This window comes from Homalodisca vitripennis, chromosome 1 (assembly GCF_021130785.1).
Source record: "Homalodisca vitripennis isolate AUS2020 chromosome 1, UT_GWSS_2.1, whole genome shotgun sequence".
Taxonomy (NCBI): domain Eukaryota; kingdom Metazoa; phylum Arthropoda; class Insecta; order Hemiptera; family Cicadellidae; genus Homalodisca; species Homalodisca vitripennis.
Window position 1 is genome coordinate 165,312,100 of NC_060207.1, and position 26,783 is coordinate 165,338,882.

At 35.1% G+C, this 26,783-nt stretch overlaps 2 protein-coding genes across 6 annotated transcripts in view; both read right to left on the reverse strand.

Moving 5' to 3' along the window:
• The window catches only part of LOC124352660 (DNA replication licensing factor Mcm5), a 27,812-nt gene extending 14,472 nt beyond the window's left edge, over positions 1-13,340 (reverse strand). The window contains exons 1-5 of the mRNA XM_046802228.1: positions 13,020-13,340; positions 4,799-4,925; positions 3,563-3,691; positions 2,347-2,519; positions 1,020-1,175 (exon numbers count right to left, since the gene is read on the reverse strand). Of these exons, the coding sequence (XP_046658184.1) occupies positions 1,020-1,175; positions 2,347-2,519; positions 3,563-3,691; positions 4,799-4,925; positions 13,020-13,171 (737 nt within the window). The 5' untranslated portion in view covers positions 13,172-13,340. The remainder of the gene's footprint in view (positions 1-1,019; positions 1,176-2,346; positions 2,520-3,562; positions 3,692-4,798; positions 4,926-13,019) is intronic.
• Positions 13,341-19,558: 6,218 nt separating this feature from the next.
• The window catches only part of LOC124352664 (COMM domain-containing protein 4), a 228,756-nt gene continuing 221,531 nt past the window's right edge, over positions 19,559-26,783 (reverse strand). For all 5 annotated transcript variants that reach the window (XM_046802233.1, XM_046802235.1, XM_046802231.1 and 2 more), the window contains 3 exons: positions 25,090-25,247; positions 21,176-21,359; positions 19,559-19,844 (listed from right to left, as the gene is read on the reverse strand). In XM_046802233.1, the coding sequence (XP_046658189.1) occupies positions 19,795-19,844; positions 21,176-21,359; positions 25,090-25,247 (392 nt within the window). In that variant the 3' untranslated portion in view covers positions 19,559-19,794. The remainder of the gene's footprint in view (positions 19,845-21,175; positions 21,360-25,089; positions 25,248-26,783) is intronic.

A 26,783-nucleotide genomic window follows, 5' to 3' on the forward strand; every position in this document is an offset into this window, starting at 1 on the left:
GTCATTTCATGCTCTGATATCCCCTTGCTTGGCAACCAAGAGTTATTTGCTGATTATAGACCACTTATGGTTCTCAATTCATGGTACATCACTGATTCGAAACATGCCATTACAATCTCATTTCCTAAAGTACAAAATCATCATGCAAAGTGATTAATGTCTACAGACATTATTTTCACAATACTATACAATTATATTAAGTAGACTAATGACTCGTTGCATTCTTTGTCTATCCACTTCATTCTGATTTACATACCAATACGACTGTTATCATTATCAGTCTCTTGCTGGTCATCAGTGCGATTAGCGCGTGAGGTAGCTCGCCGCACATTCGATCTACTTCGACGACCTATGTTAGGTCGTTTTCTTCTCGGCATTGTAAGCAGTGTCTGATATTAATTTTCTGATATTAATTTAGTTTTCTTGCACTAATAATGTTAACCTATAATGGCGACAGCTTTTTTACCCAAAATTGCATGCAGTAGTCAGTAAACATATGATACTGAGACACTTCATCATTTGTGTTATTGTTACAGCTGTTAAAACAAATTATGGATACATGAACATCAATCAAACGTTTGACAAGTAAGAACAGTCCACCAATACTAAAAGGCACCTTTTACTTTCAACTCCGTCTGTTACAGTTTAATTTCATTTTGGCTATGGTTGCTAAGTTATATGTTATTGTTTGTTACCCTGAGGAATCTTATGATTAATATTAAGTAATTAATTAACTGAATATATGTATATGCATTAGGTGTTATGTGTAAATTGTGGAAAACTATACAAATAATAATATGAACTACACAAATTGCCAGTTTTAAATCCATAGCCATTTAAAAGTAAGACTACTGCCATTACTTGAGTTACATATAACTAGACATGTTTAATACAATCATATTTACAACAATAGATCTAAATTAAGCATTGAACTTATATATTATGTTCATAAAATTAACAAGCAAAACAAAGTACCAGTCTTGTCTGACATTAATACTTATTCAAAACACATAGCTTACCGGTCCACATAAAGCTGGAGATGGCGAGGCATTTCTCCTTGAGGAATAGAGTCATTCAATTCCTGCAGCTTCAACACCTGGAAGTCGACACAGGAACATTTGTCTGGCATGATGAAGTAAGGGTCCAATGGGCATTTTGGTCGGCCGGCTTGCTCTCTAAATAGAAGGAAAAATCGGGTTTGTGATAAATATTATTTAATTCATACAAAATTAATTACAATAAATCGTTTTAAAACTAAAATTTGAGCTGATAATAATTAGATCTCAATGATAGTAACTGACACAAATGATATTCCAAGACATCTCACAGCCTGATGAGATGTCTGGATGTCCAATGAGACTAAGAATGTTTTTATTTGGAAACCAGTGATTTCGGGTTCTTTACTATAAGAAAAGACCATGTGCACAGATAAAAATTTCTCTTAATGATAAATAATTATGGACGATTGTGAGAATACATAGACTAATGAGAAAACACAGACATCTTATTGTCACTAAAATGTTTACTTTGTGCAATGAGAAAGAGAGAACTCAGAATATGTGATGGAATTTGTATGGCTACCGTAGATCTCGGTATTATTCATAATGAATCAACCTCTTTTCCAATGCAACAACTGATGAAATGGCTTTCAATTATAACCATCTATGACCATCAACATTTTTAGAGTCACTGCCAGGTATGGTCGTCCAATCATACTATATTTTCAAGTTCTATTAAGTAAATATATGAACCTGAATATGACACCTAAGTGGATTTTGTCAAGTTCTAGGATCAATACATCTTTACCAGAAAAAAAACTAATGACATAGGCTACAATACTGGTCTGAACTACATTTTCTTTCTGCTAAGACAAATCTACACAGATGTCTATAAAAACCCAAATTTCAAAATGGGTACTATTTACATAACTTAATTGTTATATATTTGTCACCCTTTTTTGGCTGGCAAGTGACCTATTTCCATTGATGCTATCAAATCAAATTGAAGTTCTTGATTACATAAACTACTAACAAGGACATCTGGAGAAAGATTACACTAGCATTTTTTAAAATTACTAAAGGCTAAGATTGAAATAAAACTATAAACAATTGGACAAAAACAAGTTGAAAAAGTCATTGATATGGTACACTCCTGAGATAACTTTTGTTCAATTACCCAAATTGAAGTAATGTTTTAACTGACTTGAAAATTTAAAAATGTCCTGATAGGAGATTCTATAATTGTATTCATGCAGCAGAATCAAATTGATATACATTATAAGTGCAGCAATATTGCATTATTTCACCCTAACTAATTACTGAGTAAATTCACAATTTGTATAATTACGTGTTGCATTTTCTTGGCAAGACATAACCATCCAGTCCGGGCCGAACCGGGAGGTTTGGAACTACTGTCCTGCAGGACCGACATTGGATGGATATCTGGATAGCTTTGGCCCGGATACCCGATGCTGACACAATAATTCCTGGGATCTTGACTAATCGAGAAACTTGCTCTGACTGAAATGAAAGGGTAATACCATTAGAATTATTACTATACAGTTAAAGGAACTGAAGGCATTGGAATTGCTAAACAACAATATCTTATCATAACAAAAATATGCACACTTATGCAAAAGACCCTAAAATGCCCATTTTTACATTTATTCAAATTTAAAAATATTCTTAAAGTATGATTTAATGGATATTTGATCAAAAGGTTTGTTTACTTCAGACACCTTTTAAGATATCTAAATGCACAAAAGGATAGAGAATATTGTTAAATACATTTTGCACTTTGCTTGACAGTCCTACAAGTGAAAAATTGTTTTTCCTTGTAACTATGCAGAGTAAAATTATTTTAATTTTTTTCATAATTATAATATATCTTTTAATTCCAATAATATGTAATATGGATCAATCCTAAAAGTTATGAAGTATTAAATTAGTTTAAATATGTTTTAATTTATTTAACTCTTTACTTACAAACTTTAAGATAAGGTTTTAGTTGTATACAAAAATTATAGTCACAGCCATTTATTCCTGAAGATAGCAAAGAACAGAAAACAAGATTTTGGATCAATCAAAAGGGAATTATGAACATTTAAAGTAGTAATTTTGGGTGATTTTGAAATCAGGCGTAAGATGAAATAACCAAAGATAAGGATACATATTTTTACCAATGTACATGAATTATTACTCCAAGAATGAAAATTATCTTAAATTAAATATGATGTAAAATGTTATGAAATAAGTATATCATAAAATATTTCATACCCCTCATTTATATTTTATATACTGTACTTACTTATTTTTAACAAATTCATATTCTTATTGTTATCCATTTTTTAAGCTATCCGATTAGAAATGCCTTCTAGAATGTCCAACTTTTCTATTTATTCTCTCTATAGAGAATGTAGCTGAGGCTAAAAAGTGTTTAAACATTTTAAAAACTAACCTAACCGTAAACAAATTGCACCACATCTATACACATTATTTCAAAAAGAAATTGGTTTAAAAGATGAAAACGGTATCACACTCATAACATAACTCATTGACCTTACCTTGACATTTCGAAGCGATGTAGGAAGTGCATCTGAGTTCAGTAAAATCTGGATGTCTTCCACATGTTCTTCACCTTCTGGTCTGGGAGCTGTGATTTCATCTGCAACTTCTCTAGCTGCTTCCTCAAACTAAAAGGTAAAATGTTTGAGCCTTTGGGCTTAATTAAAATGTAATATCATTACTAATAATACAACCTTCATTATAGATCAACACTTGTGATTGTCACACTGTAATGTATAAATAATCTAAAAAACTATCAACAGGTAGGCTAAATGTAGTAAAACATATTGGGCAACATTTTTGTTGTTGGTCGGGTTTCATACTTGACTTTATTATTCAATCGTTTGAAATACACCAAATTTAGCAACAAGTTAAAATTAGATAGAGACCGTAAAGCTTATTATTTTATAGCCGCACACTACATGTAAAAGTGAACAAAACATAGCAATACGAAAAAAGACATGTTTAGCTGGACCAAAATAATATTGAACAAAGTGAGGGCAATTGTTCCTTTGATTCCCCTTTGTAAATCTAATTCAAATGCTATATAGTGACTTCATTGGCGTGTTGTGTTTTATTTTACTTGACATTTCATGTCCAGCATACTTCTCAATTGTGTCACTCACTTGACTTTACTCAACACAAGAGCCATGTTCTTTGACTTGCTAACTAATTACATAGTTACATTAAGGTATGAGAGTGTAAGAGATTTGTCATGTGAAGAAGGGATGGGGAAAACCAATGTTATATTGTTTTTGTTTAAAAAGGTCTTTTTTACAGATTAAAATTAATAGTGGCAAATGTCCGCCTACTCTTAACTCTTAAAATACCATAACCACGTGAACAAGGATTGACTTTGCTCTAAATGCCTTTCATCATTTTTTGTACTTTAAACAAAGAAAACATGTATGTAGTTCAATAGATTATGTACTAATATTTAAACTTAGGGTAATAGCTAAACCATAATACCATGTATATCTGCAAAATAGCAGCTATTGACAAAAGTAAGATAACTTTGAACAATTATCAATTTTAAATATCTATTTATAAAGTTACTGTAAATAATGTTGTAAATAAAATAACCGGGAAATAAACATTTGAAACTATACAAATTTAGCAGTATTCTATAAAAGTTGGAAGTTTGTACATAAATGGAATTTGAAAACTAATAACTTTAATCAGACATTTGGAGATCTGTCACTTCAGTGTATGCATGTTTAACCTAGCCTACTTACCACTGGTAAGTGTTCTGTTGGTTGTTTGTACAATTTATCAGCAAGGTTTTCATCAAAACTTGCTAAATCCTCAATATTTATTTCCAACCAATACTGACCGAGGTTATACTGACGTTTCAATGCATCTCTGAAAAGAAAAGATATACCTTGTTATGCATATGTATAAAATTATGGTAAGAACTTTGTATCTATTATCACAAATTAAGTAACATGTACATATTTTGGGACCAAATACCTACATTATTGATTTAGATAGAGCAAGATATAAAAATGTAATTGGCAATTTATAACCTAACACTATATAAATATTTAACCATTCTATTCTGTTTCTAGCAAATATTGAACCACCAAGCAAGCAAAGTTAGCATAATATTATGGTAATTTACTTGAACTTAACTATCACTTATAGGAAGATATTGGGATAAACCAATGGGTAGGGTACGATAAGCGGACCCGGTTTTTTATATCGAAATTGGCAAATGATATTACTTAATCATAACCACAGATATAATCAATCGATACAGATTAATTATTTTGAACAAAAAACTTAAATAATCTATATCAACAGCTGTAAACACTTTCAAATAATACATGTAAGGTAATATTTCAATTTTACATATAAGTAACATTTGATTATTAAAAATTGGCAGTCAATTTTAGAAAACTACACAACATTGCTTTGAAAGATTATAAGACATGTTTTACGTGGCTTCAACATATTGGACTCGTACCAAAAAATCCATTATGTGAAATTTGTGGGAAAGAAACAACTGTAACTGTGAAAGGAGCAAATTTGGTCGTCTTCAGTTTTCCTAATTTTGCTAATAATAATTTGTTTCATCACTGTAAATACTAAATCCACATTTTAATTTAAAACATATGATTGTTATTGAGGAATATAGATACTTTTATATCGATTGATAGTCTAGAATTTGAGATGCGAATATTAGGTATCGATGATTACATTCTTCGATATAAAAAACCAGGTCCGCTTATCGTACCCTACCCAAGGTATCGAATGCGGTGACTCAACTCATGTGAATTACATTAACGTATTCTCACCCCAAAATGTTGCCAATCATATAGGTAAGGTAGATAAAGAAAAATCAAAGAAATCCCATTACTAACACAAAATCAATATTGAATATCTTGCCATCCACTGGCACCAGCCGTCATTTTGAAATTGTGCCAATATTTCACATGTAATGTCTTCACTATTGATAATAGAATTAGTGATTACGAAGCAAATGAAGAGTAAGGGTAACTTTGATATATCACGTCATTTGGTGGTTTTTAACCCTTCACCTAAAATAAGTTGGGGGATAAAGTATTTTCTGTTAATTAAAAAAACCCTTATTTCAGAAAAACTTTGATAAAAATCAAACAATGCTGAGACTTTAATAAGTGGCCTACACTCGTTATTAGATTTTTATTATCTAAAGATTCGGCATGATACCCAACTTCAATATTATATAATAATCATACAACAAGAATAATTATACATTAACAACATGAATAAAACATTAAAAAAAAAAAAAAACTTAACAATATTATTAAAAATTAAAAAAACCCACTTTAACCTGAACCACATGTTAAAGATACTTTACAACACTTAAAGCTTGCCTGGATAGCTGTGAGCAACCGCTTTTGTGAAATGGAGGAAAGAATTCTTACCCGACAGGCGCACTTCCTGTGGTACAAACAATTACAAAGATAGTGTGTAAGAGAGTCTGCCGGTATTCCACTTCTCAACCTCTATGATCGCTCGCCAAGAACTTTCAATCTCATAATAATAGTCATGTTTTAAATATCCAAAAAGTAGATATTACTTGTTTATTGTTTCCTCCCCCCCCCCTAGGGGCGGCCTACTGCCATGCACTTAAGCCTCAAGGGCTTTTTACGCACCCCGGAAACACACCATGAGGCCCACCAGTCTACAACTTCAGCAGTTCAACAAACCGCCGAAAACAACCTATCAAGTCCTCCTGGGAAAATCCACCACCCCTGTCCAAACTACCAAAGATGGCATACCGCTCTCTTGCTATTGCAGGGCAATCAAAGAGCAGGTGTTCAGCAGTCTCCTCCTGCTCATTACACCTTCCACAGAGCGGATCCTCCTGAAGGATGCCAACTCTGTGAAGATGCTTCCTCAGGTGACCATGCCCCGTAATGAGACCAATGACCTTAGAAGACATTGATCTGTTTAATAAGAGAAGGTTCGAAGCCACCTTGGAGGAAGGTGACTGTAATACCATTCTACTCACTCTCAAACCCAGATGCAACCTCCACCTTCTCCCATACTCCGCGCGAATCCATTTCGATACAACCCTAGAGGATTCACACCTTGGAACACCGCAGAACGGTTGAGGGCCCGTCATAATTGTCGCTGAGCCCTGGTTGGCCAGGGCATCAGCTATTTTGTTCCCAAGAATCCCCTCATGACCAGGAACCCAACAAACAGTTACATTGTTGATTCTGGCAAGGGAGGAAACGGCCTGATAGCAATCCCAAACCAGTTTGGATTTGATCACACAAGAATCCAGCGCCATCAGCGCTGCCTGACTGTCCGTGAAAATATTTATCGTCTTGCTCCTATATCGCAGACGAAGATTCTCACGAGCACATTCCATAATAGCTGCGACCTCCGCTTGAAAGACTGTCGGATACGGACCCATAGGGACCACCAGCTCCCTACATGGTCTCACTCCCAGAATTCCAGCACCTGTGCCGCTTTTTGTTTTAGAGCCGTCTGTGAACCATTCGAGCTCCGCTGGTGGAAGAGGTTTCTTTCCCTCTGACCAATCATCCCTTGAGGGTAAAATAATCCTAAAGGGTTTGTCAAAGGAAAATTTTTGTGGCATCTGATCAGAGATCATGTGCAAAACATCCTCCTGTATCAGAGTGCTAATTCTGCAGTGCCCACTGCTGCAGCCCGACCAGAGTCCCATCTGCTGAAGACAGTAGGCACTCCTCCTGGCCATAGCCCGAATGACAATGTCCAGGGGGGCGAGGTTAAGACAACAATCCAGAGCCGCGCCTGGCACACTAGGAATTCTCCTTTTGAATTCTAGTAAATCTAATTTTATTTCCTTCTCAACAAAGCAAGCTAAGAATAAATTACGGCCCACAATATTTGTCGAAAATAAGATACTGGACCAAGTACAAGAAACTAAATTTCTAGGATTAGTTATTGATGAAAACTTAACGTGGGATGAGCATGTAAATCTTGTTATGCGCAAAACATCAAGTGGCCTTTATGCTCTAAGAAGAATGGCACTATCATGTAACATAGAAACATTAAAATCTATTTACTACGCCTTAATCCACTCCCACATTTCTTATGGTATTTGTATATATGGCACAACAACAAAACGAAATATGGACAGAATCTTAATCCAACAAAAACGGGCCTTAAAGATTATGCTCCATTTGAAACAATCCGACTCTGTTAAACATATATTTTCAGAATTGAAGATTTTTACAGTGTATAGCTTATATATTTTTGAGACAATAAAATTCATACTTTTAAATAATAAAACTACAATAGGGAAAAATGTACATACATATAATACTAGATCACATCGACAAGTTGAACAACATAGATTGTGTTTTTTCGAAAAGAAAACTTCTTTTAAAGGAAACAAATTTTTTTGACTGTTTACCGCAAAATATTAAACAAGAGAAAAATCCGAACAAATTTCTTAAATCATTAAAAAATTTTTTAATAAAATCTGCATTTTACTCAACTGAAGAGCTACTTACTCTAAGAAACCATTGAAATACATTGTGCTTTTCCCCTTTTCGTTTTATTCAAAAGAAAATTGTTAATGACTACTCTAATAGAACAGGTATGAAAGTTGAAAGAAGGTGAAAACACTTAATTTTAATATTTTTATTTGTAGGCTCAATGTTTGTATGATTGTTTGTAAAACCTGTATTTAGAACTAATGTTGTTCTGGCCCGAAGAAGGGGAAAACCCCTAAACTAATCTGCACGAACCTAGTTAAGAATGTGTAATTTTGTGTATAAAGAGGTTCTTGTTTTCTGTTTTATCTCATTTGTTTTTATTGTTCACAGACATTGTAAATGTTTAAATTAAAACCAATTACTTTGTTGACACTATTTCTTGTACGATATGTACATTTTTATGAAATAAAGATATTTGATTGATTGATTGATTGATTGACTAGGAAAAGCCCCAGTGATAGCAAGGCAGGCCATCCTTTGGATACCCGCCAGACGAGCTACCACCGTCTTGGCCTCCGTTTTTGGCCACCATACGACAGCTCCGTACATTAGTGCAGGTCTGACCACGGAAACAAAGCCAGTACAAGAGCCTCGGCTTCAGTCCCCAGGGCCCACCTATCACACGTCTGCATTGCATTAGAGACCACTTACCCCAGGCAATGACCCTTTCTAGATGAGGTCCCCAGTTTAGAACCCTATCTAGGATCACGCCCAGGTACTTGACCTCAGACTTCAGCTCAACGGGTGAGCCTTTGAATAGAAAGGGACCAATGCCCTCCATCTGTCGCCTCCTGGTAAAGGCAACCACAGCAGCCTTGGTGGGGTTGACAGTGAGGCCAACCTTATCACACCAATTTCCCACCATGTTCAGAGCAGCATTGGTCAGTTCCGTGATTGTTGTGTTGAACTTGCCACTCACAAGAATCACAATATCATCTGCGTACCCTTGTGCAAAGATACCGCTGCTATTCAAAGAATTTAGCAGATCATCCACAACCAGGTTCCACATAAGAGGAGAGCGGACGCCGCCTTGCGGACAGCCCCTCGTAGTCTTCGCACTAACACTTGCTCCCATGAGGGTTGTAACAACAACCCTGTCCGTGAGCAAGGCCCCTATCCAGTCACACACCTGACCATCAACACCACGTCTTGAGACCACATTGATAATCGCCTGAGTGGCTGTATTGTCAAAGGCTCCTTCAATGTCTAAGAAGACTCCTATGGCTACCTCTTTTGCCGCCAGCGTCTTCTTAATCCTGCATACCAATTGATGCAGGGCCGAGTCGCATGACCTTCCTGGAGTGTAGGCATGCTGGTTAGGATGTAGAGGTCGTTCCCAAACAAACCTGGCAACCATTTTCTCCATGGTTTTGAGAAGGAAGGAGGACAGGCATATCGGCCTGAAAGACTTCGGCCGATCCATGCCCGCCCTCCCCTGCTTCGGTATGAACACCACTCTGGACACTCTACAGGATAGTGGGATGTACCTGAGAGCCACGGAGGCTCTGACAGTCTGCAGTATTTGCTATTGAAAATAAAAACAATATACAATTGTAAAAATGAGGGAAAAAATTTGATTTGGGAAATGCGTTAATCCCCAGAGCCTGAGGGTGGTTTATAGATCGATTTAGGTAAGTGGCAAAAGTAAATATTATTCCCATATATTGCACAAATATTATTGGTGTTTTAATTTAGGTTATATCTGAATTAATCCATCAATCTAGGAAACCAGGTGGAATTGAGGTTTCTGGTGGGGGAGAATAATAAACTAAGGAGAAGTAGGTATGTAAGAGGAGGGGCTTTTGTGATGCTAGTGAGTGATGTTTTTCTGCATATGCCATTCAATGTAAAAGTTAGTGTCATGAGTGCACTTTAAACTATAAAAAATAATTTAATAATGAGATGTGCAAATAAGATGTGTATTTGCAAACAAGACCGAGAGCACAGAGGAAAAACGACAATCAAAATTCATCATATGCTAGAGGTATCCCTACTCCCCTTTAGCTTGTTATCCCACCCCCATCCAGAAACATCCATTCCCTCATTCCCCTAGATTGATGAACTATTTGGGATATAAAAATATAGGATATTTGTGAGTATTTGTACAGAAGAGAAGTCTACGCTTTTCTAGAGAGGATGCTTTCAACAATTTCTTGAAAGTGGTTAATTATTGCTACCCAGGAGAAAACATAAATAGTTATGCGAATTTTGTATTTTCTGTTATAAATGTTTATTATTTATAAGATTGTTCCTATATATGTCAATAATAAGTATCTATATTAGCCTATAGTAATCAATTTAAAAACCGAGTCTGTTTATTAGACTCTACCCACTTGTTCTACTAAATTTTATACTATAATAAGCGGGCTACACTCGTTATTCGGTTATTTGTGTTTAATAATTTGATATATTATTCAACTTCAATACAATAAAGATTTTTAATAAATTACTGTAATAAGAAGAATCTCGTACATTACAATTTTAAAAACATAAATTTAACACTAACAATACAAAACCAAATCTGGCCTAGACTTAGTATTAAAGAAACCTTACAATATTAATAATTGGTCCAGCTTGATATCAATGAGTAACCGCTTTTGTGAAATGAAGGAAAGAATTCTCCCCATAGGTAACCAGGAACCAAATCCACATGATGAAGCCACTTACACAAATCTCGTCACTTGTGAGAAATATCTCACATATTTTCCTCATATTTGTCACCATTTCCAAAGTCCCAAAATACTAGTTACTTTATTATTTATTGCTTACATTAAAATTACTATAACTAATAAGTTGAAATCATGTGCTAAGTTAAATAAATTGTAATATTGAATTATTCCTTTGGATAAAAACAACCGAATAACGAGTGTAGGCCGCTTATTAAAGTCTACCCTGGCCTATTTATTTTAGGCTGACAGCTACACAACAACAATTAACACAAGTAGATACTAACTGTACTTGCGGGTATTAGACACTACTCAAATAACATACAAATGATTTTACTTTGAATTAAGCCCCAACAGTAGGCTAAATTTGGTTAAGGTACGATAAGCGGACCCGGTTTTTATATCGAAATTGGCAAACGATATTACTTAATCATAACCATCAATATAATCAATCGATACTGATTGATTATTTTGAACCATTAACTTAAATAATCTACATCAACAGCTGTAAACACTTTCAATAATACTTGTAATGTAATAATATTTCAATTATTTATAAGTAACATTTTATTATTAAAAATGGCAGTCAATTTTAGAAAACTAAACGACATTGCTTTCAAAGATGATAAGACATGTTTTTTGTGACTTGAACATGTTGAACTCTTACCAAAAACCCCATTAGGCCTATGTGAAATTTGTGGGAAAGAAACAAATGTAACTGTGAGAGGAGCACATATGGTCGTCTTCAGTTTTCCTAATTTTCGTTATAATAATTTGTTTGATCACTGTAAATATTAAATTCATATTTTAATTTAAAACATACGATTGTTATTGAGGACTATAAATACTTTTATATCGATTGATACTGTAGGATTTGAGATGCGAATATTAGGTATCAATGATTACATTCAGGTAGGGTACGATAAGCGGACCCGGTTTTTTATATCGAAATTGGCAAACGATATTACTTAATAATAACCATTGATATAATCAATCGATACTGATTAATTATTTTGAACTATTAACTTAAATAATCTATATCAACAGCTGTAACCAATCTAAAATAATACACGCAGGATAATATTTAAATTTTACATAGGCTAAGTAATTCTGATTATTAAAAACCCAGTCCATTTTAGAAAACTACACGACGCCGTGACGTTGCTTTTTAGTGGTTTCAACATGTTGGACTCGTACCGAAAAACCCATGATGTGAAATTTGTGGGAAAGAAACAACTGTAACTGTGAGAGGAGTAAATATGGTCGTCTTCAGTTTTCCTAATTTTGGTTATAATAATTTGTTTCATCACTGTAAATATTAAGTTCATATTTTAATTTAAAACATGATTGTTATTGAGGACTATAGGTACTTTATATTGGTCTAGGTATTGAGATGTGAATATTAGGTATCCATGACTGTATTCTTCGATATAAAAAACCGGGTCCGCTTATCGTACCCTACCCCTAAATTAAAAAAAAATGTGGAATATAAGTAATTGTAAATAACTATAATTAAATTGTTTTTGTATTTAATAGTTTAGGTATTTCTAAGCGATAATTTGATGTTCTGATTCTACTAATGGTGGTGGCCGCTTACTAAACTGCAGCCTTATTTTAAATGAGCCGAGTAATTACCAAGAGTCTAGCACACCAGTTTTAAAATAATACAGGTAAAGACAGTTCTATAAAGATAACGTATCTGGCTTGGTCTAGGTCTGCAATTATCTAATGCATAAAATGTTTTCTATGCCTAGGCTAGTGCAGTTTGAAACTTCAATTCTTTGCAATGAAAATGTACTCAATATTACCTGTATTTGTAGTTGAAATTGCCTTCATGGAATTGACGTAAAAACTCTTTAAATTTCCTTTTCACTGCCTTTAAATTGACCTGACCAGCGCTTTGCTGTTCATCACCAAAGTTATCAGAGAAAAATAATCCAGCATCGTCGAAACCCTCCATTCTTCGAACAGTTTCTTAAAAAATGCGTTTTACAGAACACTTACTAAAAACGAACCAACTTTTTTATGTCGTAAAATATTATAAATAACAATCCCAAACAAATGGTTACACTAAAACTAAAAGTTGCTCTTCAACACCACATCAATTGATGCAGACAAATAATACAATGGAGTAGTCAAAGACCACGTATATTTCCCGCCATCCTGCAGCAGTTCCTAAAAAGCGGGAAAGTAGGAGACAAAGGCCAAATATTTAGTTATACTAACCGGTAGAAGCGGTAACTAGATTGAATGTCATATGAGCAAAAATGTGCAACACAACGTAGTCTGTAATAAATAAAGCGTTTATCTCGATTTATCAAGCAGTACATAAATGGATGTCAAATAAGAAAGCTGCGAGTTATTTGAACTTTGAATGTGACAACTTTTAATATAATTTCCTGGCTACTTGGAGTAGCCACTGTAATAATGGACCTTCATCTAAATTGTTTTGGCAAGTTTTAATTTGGGTAACACATTTCCCTGGCAAGAACTTAATTTTTATTATTAACACATTGAAACATTACTGCCTCTTTAAAGTTATTGACTAGTCCTTTTAGCCCAAAAAGTATTTTTCTTCATTTCCATCCTGATGTTGAAGACAATTAATTGCCACCTTTAGTCAAGTATTTTATGTGGAATATGACAGTAGCCTTAGACGTATTATTTAGGCTTGTGTATGTTTGAGATGTTACCTAGAAGGTATCAGAATGATATTTTTTTCGTGTTTCATAGATAATCTAGTGCCATTTTTATGACAATAGATCTTCGGACACTAAGTGGTTTAGCTTCCCTGGGTGTTATTACTGAAACAAATATCGTGTTACTTCTTACACGATCTGCCTCATTTCTTATTGTCTATGATTTTCTTATGTACAAATACACTTAAATGTGCGCAGTATTATTTTACATATAATTGGATATTTATCGAGATATTTATGTAAGTATATTTTTTATATTACTGCACATCATTCTTTTACAATTTCTCCTTTCAACTTTCCTAATACTTTTTTATTTTTCCAAATTTTGTTTGATAATATTATATGATTCTTTCCTTATTTATATAAAATAACTGTATCTGTCCATGTAACAGAAATTCAAATCTGGATCAAATTTTATGAGTTTATCACTAGCAAAACTAGCAATTTTAATAGGTATAAACTAAAAAGACTATGCAAATAGCTTGTTAAACTTCACTGTTTGTTTTTACATATGATTTGCAATACAATTTTCATAAACAATGTTGAAGCATGTAAAGTTTGTTTTCTTAGCTTGTTTCATTGAAAAAGTTTTATTTCCTAGTGTAATATAAAATAAATTCCGAACATTTACCAAAAACTGAGTTGTTTATTAGCTTATACAAGCGTTGGTTGTTAAGTAGATATAATCTTTCATCAAAGATTTAAATCAAATGCAATAATTCTATTAACATGTTCGTTAAATCATTCCTTGTTCTATATAATACTTTAAATGAACAACGTAATTAGCTTTATTAAAAAGATTCGTGCATATTATAATGGTCTGGAGCATGCGGTAAATCAGTATGAACATTGTGTAAATTTTCTGAATATTCTTAACAAAAATTGAGAATATAACCGTAAAATTCCGCTCCTTTAAATTCTAAAATTGTTTCTTTCCAGTCTTTAGTTGTATAAGTTTTATGATCCGTCCACTTTGTATCATTATACGGTAAATTATTTAACAATGCCTAAACGTAAAGATTATTCGCGTCAACATATAATAAACAATTTTTTTGTCTGGTATCGTCAAATATTTATTTATCATCTAAATATTTATTATTTGCTTTAACATATCCCATATAATATACAGCCGCATGTGAAACTGACTGACTCACTGATTGTATTTAGATACAAATTCTAATATAGTTCTAGAAGAGCTAAAAACTCGAAAATTGGCACGCAGGTACCTTTTGCAATATAACCCACAGGAAAAATCTTAAAACTGAACATTTTTACTTTTAAACCCCTCAAAGAAATTTACAAAAATGCGAATCTTTCATTCTTGCAGGCCTTTTTGATAAGCCCGATAGCAGGCGAACCGTTGGAGCTAGCTCGGATTTGATGCAAAATCGTCAGTCATGAATTAAGTGAACAAAAAAGGTGCAGTGACCGTATGTCCTATCTCTTGTGGTTAAGCGACAAAACACTCGAATATTTGACATTCCAGAGATTGTTTCGCTTAAAATATTTCGAGCCCGATAGCGACCGAACAGTAGATCGTAGCTCAAATCTGATTGACCCATGAAATTAGCAAATTACGTGATCTACAGAAACGGTCCAGTGACTTTTTGTCTTATCTCTATCGGTATGGCCGCAAAACGCGATTATGTGCAAAAACTGTGCAATTTTCACGTTTTTGGGGACGATAGCGGCAAAACCATTGGTCGGAGGTCAAACCAACCTCTTGGTTTGGTCCTAAAATCGAGAATAATCCCCTATCCCTCCCTTTCCTGATGCTCCCCACTCTACCAACAACCCCAGAATAAGGTGTTATGCGAAATGTGCTAAGAGTCTCGTGGCACTAGGAGTATATTCCGTGTCTTCAACGGAGCCATCTGGGAACCAGGGGACACCCAGTTGGAATTACTCTTATCTTCCTATTTGGGTTACTGGGAAGATGGACTGCAAATACCCGGTTCTCGTGGGAACAGGAATGGAGAATGAACTAACAAAAACAAAAACAAAACCGAAACTCAAGAGGTAAGTGAAACTCAACCAGAAGAACTACCGATTGGGCAACTAAGAGTGTCTGAAATGTCCCCAATGGAGGAAAACAAGAAGAGGTACAGGGGTAAGAAAAGAGGTCAGATATAATTCTGGCTAGCAACTATATTGCGACTAACGTTTAACCTGGAGTGTGCTATATAAAGTATCTACATCAGATCATAGCTATATCTCCTTTACCATGAGGTCGAACAAAATAAACGAGACTTACAGAAATCCAAATAAAACCGATTAGGTAGCTTTTAATACGTAGCTAAGAAGCAATCTAGTAAATGAAAATGGGTATCAATGGAAGGGGTCGATGATATGGCTAACTCTCTGCAAAATGCCATAAAAGAAATATACCATAAGCCTGCTCTGTAACAGAAAAGAACTCAAGGAAAAAAGCATGTTGGTGGAACCAAGGGCTGGAAACCTTGGGGAAAACCCTTCGCAGAGCATATAATACAATGCAAACGTGCAGGGAACTGGGGTAGGTACTCTAATGCCCTAACAGAGTACAATAAAAAGGCGAGAAGAGGTAAGTGAAACTCATGGAGAGAATTCTGTCAGAGTATTGACAAGATACCTAACTGTCCAATACTTCAAAAATCCATGGGCGAAGCCCCATAAATGTGGTAGGTACTGTACTCAGTGAATATGTTACTCACACCAAGGATCCTGAGGAGAACCTTCAGTGTTTACTGAACACACACTTCCCAGGATCTTTCCAGCCGACTAAAAAAGTTGTTAGTGAATGCTGGAAAGAACCTAGAGAGAGCACGTTAAAGGAGGACTGGAACTGTGCAAAGACTACTCAGGGATAAAATGGGCCCTAGTCTATCAAGCCGTTCAAATCACCAGGTACCGATGGTATTTTTATTGCTCTACTGCAGGAAAGTGCGGTGATACCTCTGCTCCTAAGACTGTTTAGAACTAGGGTAGCGACACGAGTCATTGCTTAAGGCCACAGGTTTTTGATAGGTATTTAAGGGACACAGTCTTTATCAACTGTCCCTTACATCAAAAAAGAACGAGGATAAAGACGGAAACGCTAGATGAGTGGCAAGATCGATGGACATCGGGAGAGACGGGCAGAAGGACGGCACGGCTGCTACCGGACATCAACGTCTGGCTCTCTCGGAGAAACGGACTTTTTCCTGACACAGTTCTGTTGGGCCACGGCCAGTTCAACGACTACCTCTTTAGGATGAGACTACATGACAAGCCAACGTGCAAATATTGCCAGGACAAATCGAAGACGCCGAACACACGTTCTTCGAGTGTGCTCGGTGGAAGGACTACAGAAGCAGCGCCGAAGAGATAATAGGCGCCAGGCTCTCCCCCTCAAGCCTGGTGAACCATATGATAACACAAGAAGAAAACGGGTCAGCTGTCGCAGCTTATGCACAGCACCTTCTGAGAGATAAAGTCGCCGAAAGGGACCAGTGGCCAGGAGTAGGCGTCGCAAGACGCAGCATGGACTGGATTGATGTAATGCTAACGCGTTTCCAATCCAGTCCTCCCCGTACCATCTACGGAGAGAGGGGAGAGGAGTGTTTTTTTAGTGGGTAAAAATCTCCACACTACCGTCCATTGTTATCTGCCGTAAGATGGGCGGTGAAGTATTAACGATGGCGGTGTCTTTTGAAGATTTTTTCGCACCTCTATAAAAAAACCAAATCTACATGCTTATCAGAAAGGTAAATTTTGTGAAACAGCCCTACATTGTTTGGTTGGCAAGACTGAGCTAACTGTTGTACAAAAGGAAATAGCTTTATCAGTATTCCTGGATATAGAAGGAGGAATTGATAATACGAGTAATCACTCTATAGTGTCTAAGCTTACATCCAGAGGGTACTGAGAAAACTGTTGTCAGATGGATAAAGAACATGCTTAGTAGCAGAAGACCACAGGCATCTCTGTGAAAGGTCAAAACGCAGCGATGATGTCCACAAGGTGGTGTAATACCTTGGAACATAGTTGTGGATGACTTATTCTGGACTCTGAATGAACAGTATATGTATGCTCAAGGCTATACAGAAAAGGTTGTCATACTAATTAGGGACAAGCATATGGCCACGTGCTTGGAAATGATGCAGAGAGCACTGTCCATTGTGGAGCGATGGTGTGATGGAGAAGGACTTGCATTGAATCCTTCAAAGATCGCCATGATACCATTTACAAGTAGGAGGAAATTGGAAATTACACAGCCAGTCCTATGTGGGGCCAGACACAGTTAAGCAGGAAGTTCAAGTATCTAGGAGTCACACTGGATGATAAATTCACCTGGAACAGTCATCTGGAATACATAATCAGCCAATCTCAGACTACATTGATGATGGTAAGACTTGTGGTAGGATGCACATGGGGACTTAGACCCGACATGTCACATTGGATATACACCAGAGTCATTAGACCGTTGATGGTGTAAGCCTCATATTGGTATGGTGGCCAAAGGTCCAACAGGTGACTGCCGCAAAAAAACTTGTCAAAGGTACGGCGTTTGGCACCCTTGGAGACAACGGGCGCCATGAGAGGCACACCAACCGCTGCCATAGAAGCAGTGCTAAACCTCCCACCCCTTGACATACTGTCGTAGGAGAGGCTAGGATGGCTGTCTACAAACTACAATGCAATAGGAACTGGCATCATTACCATGCTGGCAAACTCCCCAAGATCTCTGACACTCTCAAACTGGACATTCTAGAGATGATGTCTGACAGAATGTCAAAGGTCACGGACTGTGAAACCTCATTTCAAGTCAATATTAATGTGGAAAGAGGCTACACAGGCCAAATCATCTACATGAACTCCAACAGCAGAGGTACTCTGCAGGCTTGGCCAACCAAGACTGCATTTCAAAGACGTCCCTATTTGAATTTCCGGCATTACAGAGCAAACGCTCAAGGTCGCTAGGTTTTCTTAGCCATACGGAAGAGGGGTTGGAACAGGTAAGTATTGTTCAGAAAATCCCGTGGTTTTGTAAAGGGCTGGGATTTGACACAGGTTAAACCTGGAAGAGGGTGCACAAGAAGCCAGATGGCTGAGGTAAAACATAGAAAAAAATTAGTACAGTTGTTTTTTGTGTACTAAGGTTACAAAACGGTTTGCAAACAACAGGTCAATTCTTTACTAAGCCTCATTTTGCCCGTCTTCATGAGTCACTAGCCTGTACGAGAATCTTATCAAACAGAATAAGGGAGAGAGCCGATACAGCACAAGGTCAATGGTACTGACAAAAAGTACTGTCACAGACAGGATTTGGACCTGCATTATCTTTAGTTCACATCCAAGGTCCTACGTCTGACCGATGACCGTCTAACCTCTCGGCGATCGGTACTCCTTGACCTAACTAGATTATTGTGACATTTCCAACACCAAGCAATGTGCAGTTTGTTAGTTAAATGGTTAAACCTATAGCTAGAGGAAGTGTTGAAACTTGACCCATTTGCTACCCCTGCTTATAGTAACAGATATTTTATTACATCAAGTATTATCTCAGCTCCAACATTTGGTAGACAAAATGTTGAAGAATTTACTAGAACTTAAATATTCCAAATTGATTCCCACTTTGGAAAGTTCAATACGTTGATTATACTAAAAGGGTAAAAAGAACTATTTCATTGTTGAGCTTAAATACTATTTATTGATTTACAAATGAAAAACAATTTATTAACCCATAATGTAAACATGTCATTAAATATAAGTTGTATTTTAATACAAGAAGGCTATATGATCTGTTTAATACATACTGAAAAAACTTTGCAAACTCCTTATGTTTTTTTATAGTTAATTTATTGAAAAATAATTCCTGGAATGTCATCAATCTTCTTATGTTTCATGAAGATCAATTTTCCAATTATATTTCGTTTTGCAGACTTTGAAGCTTGTCACTGCATATCTTTAGGTCTGAAAATAAAAAAATACATTATTCCACAACAATTTCGTGTTTTAAAGGTATTAAAAAATGTTCTAAATTCAAAATAATATCTCTTAAAAACCTAAAAAATTTGATTACAGTATTTATTTTTGTAAGCTTTGCCTGTTAATTCATTGGTCTAGTTGTTATTTTCGGTGGTTTATGGACAAAGTTGCAATTAATGTATGTCATATTTCTGTATTTTAAAAACTTAAAATTTCCAGATATAACGTCTAAATGTGCTACTGCTACAGGATTTCCACGTAAAAATCGGTCTTCCTTTATCAGGAAAAATGAGACGCTGACAAAACTAAATGTTGGTTGGGCAGTTTAGACGATAATACACATATTAGTTGGTCAAGATGTTTCACTAACCCAAAAATTATTGCAAAATTGTGTAAAATGGTCAAGGAAGATCGTTGACTAAAAGTGTGAGAAATTACTCAAGCTGTGGGGAAAAAACAAAAATGGGCATATCACAATTTAACAGTGGAATTGGATATGAAAATATTATATCCTAGATGGGTACATCACTTATTATAGCGTTTTAAATGAATCAGAATGGACATTTACAAACCACATTCGACTTATTTTCGGGGAACCCAGATTTGTTTGCTTCAGTTTGTGACTACATATTAAACTTGTGTCCACAATAGAATTGCAGAGATAATATAACAGTTAAAGCAGTGAAGACATGCAGATTCAAAACCATCAAACAGAGCAAAGGCAATATGTTGGGAGGTACGGATATGGAGTCTGTTTTCTTTGGCATGAAACAATTATGTGACAATACTACGCTAATGTAGACCAACTATGGCATAAGGTTTGAGATGAAAGGGAAGGTTTGTCAAGAAATAATGTATACTTTCGTCAAAACAATACATGCTCACACCCAAGTGTTGTCGCTTTGAAATATATGTATATAAACTAATAATTTGTTATCACATCTCCTTTATTTGTCTGATTTGGATTTACAATTTAATAAGGAGTTCATCTTCTAACTAAGATCAAACTTTTCCAAGATTTTGCAGACCTGAAGAAATATAATTTATGAGATGTGATTAAGGGATTACAACCAACCACATTAATGTACAATGAAACTAGTGCAATAAAAGTGAAAAAAACACGAAGTGACTTTCTATTCTAATTGTTCCAAGAATAAGTGATTGAATGAATAAATTTATCAAAATTGTTTGGTTAATTTACAAAAGATAAACATACAAGAAGTCTTCAACACATTGCATTTTAAATGCACTATTTATTGTTTCAGTTAGTTGTGTGTTTAGGTTTTGCCAACAGAACTGAAATAAAAAGCACTGACCGTGAAGCAATGTAGCCAACATGTTGTTAGACACTGTGAGGCTCTTGGTGTGTTCTTGTCCTGTCTCAGCGCTCCAATATGTGAGAGTGAGATCACAATGTGTCCCGCGTGCCTTTGTCTTCACATCCACCAAACGAGCTGTGCGCAAACTCACCTTCCGCAGATGTCCTGTTAGTGCAGTCACCTCAACACAAGAAAGAACCATTTTTGTAGGTATCATTGAATAAATTACCATTTATAACAAAATCTCAGTTAAGAGAAACTAGAATGCATTAAAAGTGATCAAAATAATCCATATTGTCCAGACAAATATCATGGGATAAAAATATTTTGCAGCACCTCTAGTTCTGACATTAATCCTACTTCACAAATAGAAAGAAATTAAATATATTTATTAAAAATGTTCTTAAAAATAAAAATGGTTGTTTAGGGTCTCTATCATGTAACAAAATACCAGTTGATATACTAGCTCATTTAAGGAATTTCCCCAGTTTTAGGTGCATAGTGAAATTAAGAGCGAGAAAAGAATAAAATCAGTCCTTGTCTGCGAAGCAATATGCTATTGAGTTTTCCAAAAATAGGAGATCCTCTAATTTGATTATAGTAGCTTTCTAAAATGGTTGATCTGAATTAAGGTTAACATTTGGGTTATGTTCATATTTTACATCAGAACATTTAATTTCTTAGATATCTCACCAAACGTTGAATATAATATATAATTTGGGGAAATAATTGAGATAGGATTACCGATTTCAATCATTGCTTCAAATCTGGTAGTTGCCTAGGAAGTCACTGTGTCCAGAGGTGCATAACAAGCAGATACTTTTGAAGTGTATTTCGCTATCCTGAACCAATCATCTAGGTAAAGTTCGTCAAGGTACTTCTTTATTACTATCTTGTTACTTTTGTTTTAAAACTGAGTATTGACTACCCATGTATTTGCAAGATCTGTTATAAATTACCTCAATAGTAAAGTATATACATAACTAGTATCGAAAATTGCTTTTCCCAGGACGTGATTGTGTTTTACAGGTAGGAGTAAGCCGAGTCTGGAAATTCGATCAAGGACCGAACAACACTTTATGTACGAGTATAAGAACGATACCGGTACTTAATAAAAAAGTAAAAACTTTTAACCATACATTTACATAGAATGAAGTATTTTCCACGTTTAAAACAACATTGTTTCAAGAAAATTTAACACTATTTGCTAAACACAATGAAATGCCAGATATTTTATCACAACGACGAAGTAATATTTCCTCTAAAACATTGTGTTTATAATACAGCTAACTAAATAATTATGTACAACTGATTCCAAACAACTATCTACTACGTGTATCAAACTGGCGGCTGAATACTAACTACACACAATCTGGAAGAAGCTTGTAGAATAGAAAGGGCCGCTTTTGTTACAGACACCATAATGAGTACCGAAAGCGACTATTTTCGAAGCAGTGTTGTGAAATAGTTTATTTGTTATTAGTCTCAAAAGTAACCTTTTGCGGGGAGAATGCTGTAACGGGTATAGGCCTAGCCTGTAACCTAAATCAACTTTTACAATTAATAATAAATTCGAGAATAATATATACAATAAATAATATTTTTATATTAATAATAAACCTAATGAATAGGAATCCAAACCGACAATTTAATTGCTTAGTTAATGTTATCATTCTCATATTTGAGAATAATCAAATTTCAATTTATTATGAAGGTTAGTTGTGCATGGTGACATAGCCCGTCACTGACAATTTTGTAACCTCAAACGTAAATCTCGAATGGTAAAGCGGCCATATTTAATAAAACTCGATAGTTCTTCATCAACATCGAAGAACAAAGCTAAACACGGCAAAACGCGTGCCACGATTGGCTAACGTAACGAGTATTCTCATTGGAGGGTAGCGACCCCGCGGGTACGCAAACTCGTTTTCTGCGCACCGATTTCGAGTGGGTTGTTAGCCAGAAGTAAAAGCGGACCATTTTTCGACCAGAAAAACGGAAAATTTCAGTTTTGAAGGTTAACACTTTTTCCTCTCTGCGCTACTGACGCGGAGTTTGGGAAGAAGAGAGTCTTCTTCCTCGACCTCTTGATGATTTAGTACGTTGTGAAACAGTTTCAAAATTTTTCAATTAGTAATCAGGCTTTTTTCCAATGTGATCCAAATTTAACCTTTTATGAAAGTAACAGTGCCATTCATAATTAAATCCATTAATTACATTCAAATAGTGTCAAAAAAGTTTCATCTGTGTTCGTGATAATTCCAGTCTGTGAGGACCGCCGTGTCGCCATCATGGGATTTGGTGAATATGTTTAAGAGTATTTAAACCTTTTCGAACAACATTTTTAATTAATCAGACTCTAAATTTTAACTGCTAGGGAGTAGGGGTATTTTCTAAATAATTATTTCAACCTAATTGGATTTTGTGTTGTAGGATGTTAGTTTAAGCATAGCCTTAATTTCATTTCATCAATATCATTTTCATTAGTATTAGTTTTTATTCAATAAATTTAAAATTTGTTTCTATTAAAATTTGATTTTCATTCACCACACATAGCTGCCCTACGCCGCACCCATTGCAAAACGACCCTGTAAAAAAGGTCTCAGAAGCCTAGGTGTAGGCATAGTCCTAGCCTAGGGCTAAGTTTCATAATTTAAAAAAATACCTAACTAGGCAAGGTCTAGTTTCAAAATTTAAAAGATATAAGTTAGCCTACTAAACAAAAAATCTAAAGTTAATACATTTTTCACAGAGCCTATCTATTTTTACTATTTATTTTTTGTAACGTATCCGTTACAATGCTATCGGGAATGCGAATCCCACTCACCAGCAACATTCGCTGACGGTGCATTAGCATTCTCCCCATATTCGCACAAAGCAAACACGCATTTGGAACAGTCTTACTCTTGTGAATACGAAACTTAAGTTCATTATTTTACTAATTGAATGCAAGAGAGCAAACACTCACGATACAAATTATTTTCAGCATGCACTGTGGGCATGGATACTATTAATACCGTTAACGGAAATCGACATAGTAATTTTATAGCTTTATTTCAAAGCTCAATTTCAATCAAATGTAACGGCAGAGCCATAGTAAGGAAGTAGTGCATGAAGTGATTGGTTTAGATTTCTTGGTACAACCAAATTTAGCGTGGATATTGTATGGTTCATAATTTTAACACAGAAACTAAAACAAACACGTCTGGAGGGTGTTTGGCCATACGAAGAAAAAAACAATGTTCCTAGGACTTAGTCAAGTCCTTTAGAAAACTTTACACAGTAATTTTATAAACAGGCCAAGGCCAGATTTTAATCAACAAGGTAGGAGTATGCCACACCACGTGTTGAGTAACAAACAGCCTTCATAAAAATTTTGTCTATAGCAACTTGTGTTATTATGCCACATGTTAAAATGGTATATTATAATACTAAATTTGTTTACAAATGTATTCTACATTTTTCTCGTTGCTATGAAGTTAACCCATAGTACCAATGAGGACATTTTCACTATAAAAATGTAGAAATAAAGCTTCATGGAATATATCAAGTCTCTAGGTCAGTTCGTTCTCGAGAAGGGGGTAATAAACACAGTCGAAGGCTTTGGAAAAGTCAAAAAGCAGTAAAATGGTGATTAGCCTCTTGTCCATTGCCAATCTGATATCATCGGTGATTTTAATTTTTCTTCCCTTTTCAATAATTTTAGATCTTTAAAATTTATAAAGGAAGTTTTTATTACAAATCTGGAAATACAATTATTACCTCGAATTTTAATCTTTTCTCAGAGGTGTTAATGCCATTGGATAATAAATATAGCTTATGACCCTTAAAATAAGTTGCAGATTTTGCAATAATAATTCACTTCAAATCAGGTTAGAATACAAATTGGACAAACGTTTTCCCTTTCTCACCTGATCACTATAAACGCGACACAATGCCTGCCCGTGTTCCCGAGGGAAGCCGATCTGCTGAAGCTCATTGCACAGGATGGCTTCAGACACTCCGTACTTGGCAGCACTGGTTAGGATGTACGTTAGAGCAGACACAGTCGCCTTCACCTCGTCTTCATCTGTAACAGCGAATAACAATGGGGGCAATACAGTCATTGACATATAGGCTAATGTGTTTATATGTGTCATTTCATAATTTTAAACGTATGAAATAAACTGATAACTACAAAATTGACAAAATAATTGATTATACTAAACGATGTTACAACAATTACCAACATTAGAATTGTCTACCAACCAATTAAAATAGCCTAATAGACAAAAATAATATACAGCTACCGAAACAATATGGTTAATAATAGTTCCAATTTAAGAAAATGTGTAGTCAAATCATGATAATTTATCATAAATTCATATTAAATAAATAATGTTATTTTGTTACAAAAAGGTAAGTAAGTTAATAGTCTAACATGCACAATGTTTTTTGAAATGCATGAAAGGTAAGTGACAGGCGGAGGGCGTACTCCTCCCACTACTCCACTCGTAGGCTCCATATAGTAGTACGGATACAGATAGTGCTATTTATGTTTGTTCAATTCAAGAAGAAGCAACGTAAGGATCTGAATCTAAGAATAGAAATTGCAAGAATCTGATTCTCTGGATCTTGATACAACATGAACAAGGAAAGAGCATCGATGAATCAGATAAGGGAATTTCCAAGAACAACGTTTATTTGCAGGATTATTGGTTTTATTGCACTCTGGCCAACTATAACTTATTCTTGCATGTACATTGGAGTTATGCCGTTAGAATATAAATAAATAAATAGTTCAAATAAAACAGGAGATATGGATGTTGTGGTAAGATCAGATATAAGAGATTTAGTTGCCTTGGCCAAATGTTTATCTCAGCATGAACGCAAAATAACGAATGCACGTTGCCCTAGTTATGCGGAGCGAATATGACAAGCAAATAATTAAACCACAAGCTTTATTACTGACTGAGATTGACTTCGTGACATCAAAGATGAATTCATATTTATTCAGTTGAATATTTTTATGTTATCAGCGATATCCCCATAAATTGTTTGGGGAAAATTAATAACTCTTGCACTTACCAACGAAAACCCCGCCTGTAAACATTCTACATTCGCGCAAGCATACAAACGACAATATTAAAGTAAATATTGAGTGTTTTTTCTTAATTAACACGATTACAAGTTTTCGTTTTTTAAATGTGGCTTTAAAAGTAAAAAAATGTAGACATTTAAGGAATTCTCTCAATTGTTTTTAACTAAACCGTTATTTATTAGAAGGGGATACAAATGTCAAAGCGGGTTTCAGATAATGCGTCATAACCTCCTCCATTATCATAACCTTGACCTTGAAAACATTTTATATATATTAAATGTTGTCATTACCGATCTTGTTAAATCCGTACTCGTGGTACTCATAATTAATAAATCGAGTGTTGTTTCCGCACTATAATGAATGTGGAGCTTGCTCTCTTGAATATTGTCTGCATGAGCTTATGGAATCAAATGTTGGTACAACTTATCAAGACCAAGAAAGTTATCACTGTTTTTATCATTCAAAATTCCTTTGTATTCCTTAAAGGTAAGGTTATGCGCAAATAAAACAGTCAGTAATGGAATA